The sequence below is a fragment of the Pteronotus mesoamericanus genome, unplaced genomic scaffold (genome assembly GCF_021234165.1).
Source record: "Pteronotus mesoamericanus isolate MK-2021 breed Mesoamerican mustached bat unplaced genomic scaffold, CSHL_Meso_final scaffold_232, whole genome shotgun sequence".
Classification (NCBI taxonomy): Eukaryota; Metazoa; Chordata; class Mammalia; order Chiroptera; family Mormoopidae; genus Pteronotus; species Pteronotus mesoamericanus.
The window spans coordinates 4,844,777-4,849,554 of NW_026555311.1; the positions used below are offsets into that span (position 1 = coordinate 4,844,777).

The following is a 4,778-nucleotide window of genomic DNA, read 5'->3' on the forward strand; positions in this document are numbered from 1 at the left end:
AGTGTGCCCAGTTAAGGCTGTGTAAGGATCACAGTTGAGTAGTTTAGGATTGGTGGTCACAGCAAGGTGAAAATGTTAAGGCAAGATCTTCAAAGAGTCATGGATTCAAGTAGTCATGGGGTATAAGTTATAATTTGATGCTTTCCATGAATAGTTGATAGCCTTTCAGGGAGTTTTTGAAATGAACAATAATGTTATTATAACTTTTATCTTCCTCAGGAAGAGTTTACTAGTATAGTAAAGCTATGTTGATTTAAAAAAAAAACAGTCCCTTTAATATACACAGTAAGCTATGTGGGTGTATGTAGTGCCAATTCCCACAAGAAAGGGAAATTTGAACTCAGATTTCAAAATGAGCTATGATGATATTTGAGGGAAGAAGGTTTCAAGCCAAGCCCACACCCCACATTTGCAGGGCCTGAAGCAAGAGTATAAACGGAGGCCCACAAATCATACCTAAACATTTAGAAATGATAAATAAAGTTAGCAAACTCTTAAATAAAATGTTTTAGCTTTTTATTTGATAAATAATTTCATGGTAACAATTTTCAAAAAACGTATAAAACTATGGTTTCTATATGTCTGAAAAGTATCAAAAACCACTGATTTTACTAATATTTGTGTATTTTGGGGTATTCTGTTGATGTTTTTGTAAATAATAAAATAAAAACACTCATACTTTATATATCATTATACATTTATTTTATAAAATTCTATTTCCTTGCCTTCACTGCAGCAAAATCATGAATTAAGTTGTTATAACAAAAATTTTCACATATTTTTGTTTTTCTACTGACTTCAATGATGTAAGGATACACTCTACTATGTGGTAACCACCAGCCATATACGCTACTGGGCAGCTGACCTGTGGCCTGTCCAAATTAAGATGAGCTATAAATATAAAATGCACACCAATTCCAAGACTTAATATGAAAAAAAGGAAAATATAAATTACTTCCATGTTGATTATATTTTAAAATATAATATTTTAATGTATTGGTAAATAAAATATATTATTAGAAATAATATCACCTTTTCTTTTTACTTTATTAATTTGACTAGTAAATAATTTTAAATTACTGTTGTGACTCACATTTGTGACTCATGTTATATTTCTATTAGATAGTGCTAATCTAAAGAATTATAAAATCAAATACATTATATGTAAAGTACACAGTTTTAATTTATTATTATTAAAATGTATATTTAGCTAAATGTAAAGTTTTTACTTATTTGTCATATGTATGGGTAAAAATAATTTTATTTTTTAAAATTTCTTTTCCTTAATCAAATTTTTTATTATATTTTTTTCCATTATCATTTATCCCCCTTCTACCTCCATCCCCCACCTAGCAATTACCACACTGTTGTTCAAGTCCATGAGTCCTTTTTCTTTTTCCAATTTTAAATAGTTTTATTTAAGACATCGCATTTCTCACTTTACAATACAGTGCTTATAAAGTGCATTATTTCCCTGTGCACATAGTCCATGTTCAAGTATGAAGAATGCTGTTTTATTATACAGCAGCTCAACTTTTAAAACTGCCATGGAATTTGCTACAAATTTGGGTCCTTCAATATTTTGTGTGGAACAATGCTAAATCTATTCAACAGGCTAGCTTAATCAACTTCTTGGATGGCGGGCCCAGAAGAGGCACCCCCGGAGGGAGGGGCTCTGCCACCAGGGAAGCCCCCAGGCATTCCTCCTGACATGCCCCCTGCACTCTGGTACAGCTTCATGATGATTGGGTTGCAGATTTTCTCCAGCTCTTTCTGCTGATGTTCAAATTCTTCCTCTTCTGCAGTCTGATTCTTATCAAGCCAGTTGATGATTTCATTGCATTTGTCAAGGATCTTCTGTTTGTCCTCATCGTTGATCTTGCCTTGAAGTTTTTCATCTTCAACAGTTGCTTTCATGTTGAATACATAGGACTCAAGTGAGTTCTTGGAAGACACCTTGTCCCGCTGCTTCTCATCTTTAGATTTGTACTTCTCAGCTTCCTGGACCATGCGTTCAATGTCTTCCTTGCTCAGATGACCCCTGTCATTAGTGATGGTGATCTTGTTTTCTTTTCCTGTGCTCTTATCCACAGCAGAGACATTAAGGATGCTGTTGGCATCAATGTCGAAAGTGACTTCAATCTGAGGAACACTGTGAGGTGCAGGAGGTATGCCTATGAGTTCAAACTTGCCAAGCAGATTGTTATCCTTGGTCATGGCATGCTCACCTTCATAAACCTGAATGAGCACACCAGGCTGGTTGTCCGAGTAGGTGGTGAAGGTCTGTGTCTGCTGGGTAGGAATGGTAGTATTGCATTTGATGAGGACAGTCATGACTCCACCAGCAGTCTCGATGCCAAAGGAAAGAGGAGTGACATCCAACAGCAGCAGATCTTGAACATTTTTAGATTTTCTCCAGAGAAGATGGCTGCCTGGACAGCTGCACCATAAGCAACAGCCTCATCAGGGTTGATGCTCTTATTCAGTTCTTTTCCATTGAAGAAATCCTGCAGAAGTTTCTGAATCTTGGGGATACAGGTAGAACCCCCGACCAGGACAATATCATGGATCTGGGACTTGTCAATCTTGGCATCCCAAAGAGCTTTCTCTACGGGGTCCAGGGTGCCACGGAAAATGTCAGCATTCAATTCTTCAAATTGGGCACGGGTAATAGAGGTATAGAAGTTGATTCCTTCATAGAGTGAATCAATCTCAATACTGGCCTGGATGCTGGAAGAAAGAGTACGCTTAGCTTGTTCACAAGCAGTACGAAAGCGATGAACAGCCCTCTTATTCTCACTGATATCCTCCCTGTGCTTGTGCTTGAACTCTGCAATGAAATGATTGAGCATTTGGTTATCAAAGTCTTCTCCACCCAAATGAGTGTCACCAGCTCTAGATTTGACCTCAAAGAGTCCATCTTCAATTGTGAGAATGGACACATCGAAAGTGCCACCTCCCAAGTCAAAGATCAGCACATTTCTTTCAGCTCCAACATTTTTGTCTAAGCCATAAGCAATAGCAGTGGCAGTTGGCTCATTGATGATTCTGAGTGCATTGAGACCAGCAATAGTTCCAGCATCTTTGGTAGCCTGACGCTGAGAATCATTGAAGTAGACAGGTACTGTGACAACAGCATTGTAACAGTCTTTCCAAGGTAGGCTTCTGCAATTTCCTTCATCTTTGTCAAAACCATAGATGACACCTCTTCTGGATAGAAGCTTTTTGACTCTCCCTTGTATTCTACTTGGACCTTGGGCCTGCCAGCATCATTGACCACCATGAAAGGCCAATGCTTCATATCAGACTGGACAACAGCATCATCAAATCTACGTCCAATTAAGCGTTTGGCATCGAAAACCGTGTTGGTAGGATTCATAGCAACCTGATTCTTCGCAGCAGCACCAATCAATTGTTTGGTATCAGTGAAGGCTACATAACTTGGGGTGGTTCGGTTTCCCTGATTGTTGGCAATTATCTCCACTTTTCTGTGCTGAAAGACACCCACACAAGAGTAGGTGGTGCCAAGATCAATGCCAATTGCAGGTCCCTTGGACATGGTTGCTTGAGTGCACGCACAGCTCTCAGAGACCTGAATCAGGACAGCTCCCCAGTGTTCAATGAGACCCTCCTTTGTCTTTTTGGCTCAACCCCAGCACCCCATAACCTTCCCCCAGAACTATCAGCCTGCTCTCTACCTATGGCTCTCTCTCTATGTTGCTTGTTAGTTTAATTGATTCATTAGGTTCCATATATGAGTGAATCATATGGTACTTGTCTTTCCTTGACTGGCTAACTGGCTTATTTCACTTAGTCTAATGTTCTCCAGGTTCATCTGTGCTGTGGCAAAGTGTAAAATTTTCCTCTTTTTTACACCTGAGTAATTTTCAATAATTATTTCTTCATGTAGGTTCTCTTCTTCTGTTTTTAATGTCAAAATCCATTATAAAATATTAAAAAATTTAAATCCATCATAACACCTCAGCAATTAAAACATGACACCAGTACAGAAATAATCAAGTAGGTCAATGAAATATAATGAGTATTCTAGAGACAAAGGTATATATCTGTCTAACAATGTAATATATGATTAACCTGATATTTAAAATCAATGAGGAAAACAAAGCTTATTCAACAAAAAAGGTGCATGGACCACTATTACTTGAAATAAAACAAATATAGAGCCTTATTTCACATGTTATGCAAAAAATATTCAGGTGAGTTAAAAATCAATGTAGAATCTATGGAATTTTAGGAGAAAATACAAACTAATATCTTCCTTACCCTGAAGTAAAATTTTCAAACTCAGAAGCTATAAAGTAAAATACTGACAATATAACTATATTAAACATTTAAGATGGTACAGTAATATACAAATAAAAAAGTTAAAGGACAAGTAATAGTTCAGGAAAGTATTTGCTACACATCAAAAAAAGGTTAATGGTTTGTTTTGGGGGGGGGGGGTTGGGAAAAAATTCTACCAACCTTTAATCAATAAATGGATAAAGAATACCAAAAAATCATTTAAAGCTTTTTAAAAATAATAGAAATAGGCAAGAAATATACAAAAATGGGTTTAGTTTCAACAAATAATGAAGGAATAATTAAAATAACACATCATTGTCACAATTAGATTAATACGTATTAACAAATATTGGTAATATCAAGTATTGGTGACTGTGAAAGGAACTGGGTATTCATAGACTCTTTTTCTTCATCTTTTTAAAGAAATCCCTTTAGCATATTTTACAGTGCTGGTTTGGTGGAGGTGTATTCTT

At 36.5% G+C, this 4,778-nt stretch overlaps 1 protein-coding gene across 1 annotated transcript; it reads right to left on the bottom strand.

Moving 5' to 3' along the window:
- Window positions 1-1,620: 1,620 nt before the first annotated feature.
- LOC129085414 (heat shock cognate 71 kDa protein-like) lies at window positions 1,621-3,559 on the bottom strand. The gene is given in 3 exon segments (XM_054591819.1): window positions 1,621-2,414; window positions 2,417-3,142; window positions 3,145-3,559. Coding segments are annotated over 3 exon segments (1,935 nt in total).
- Window positions 3,560-4,778: the final 1,219 nt, after the last annotated feature.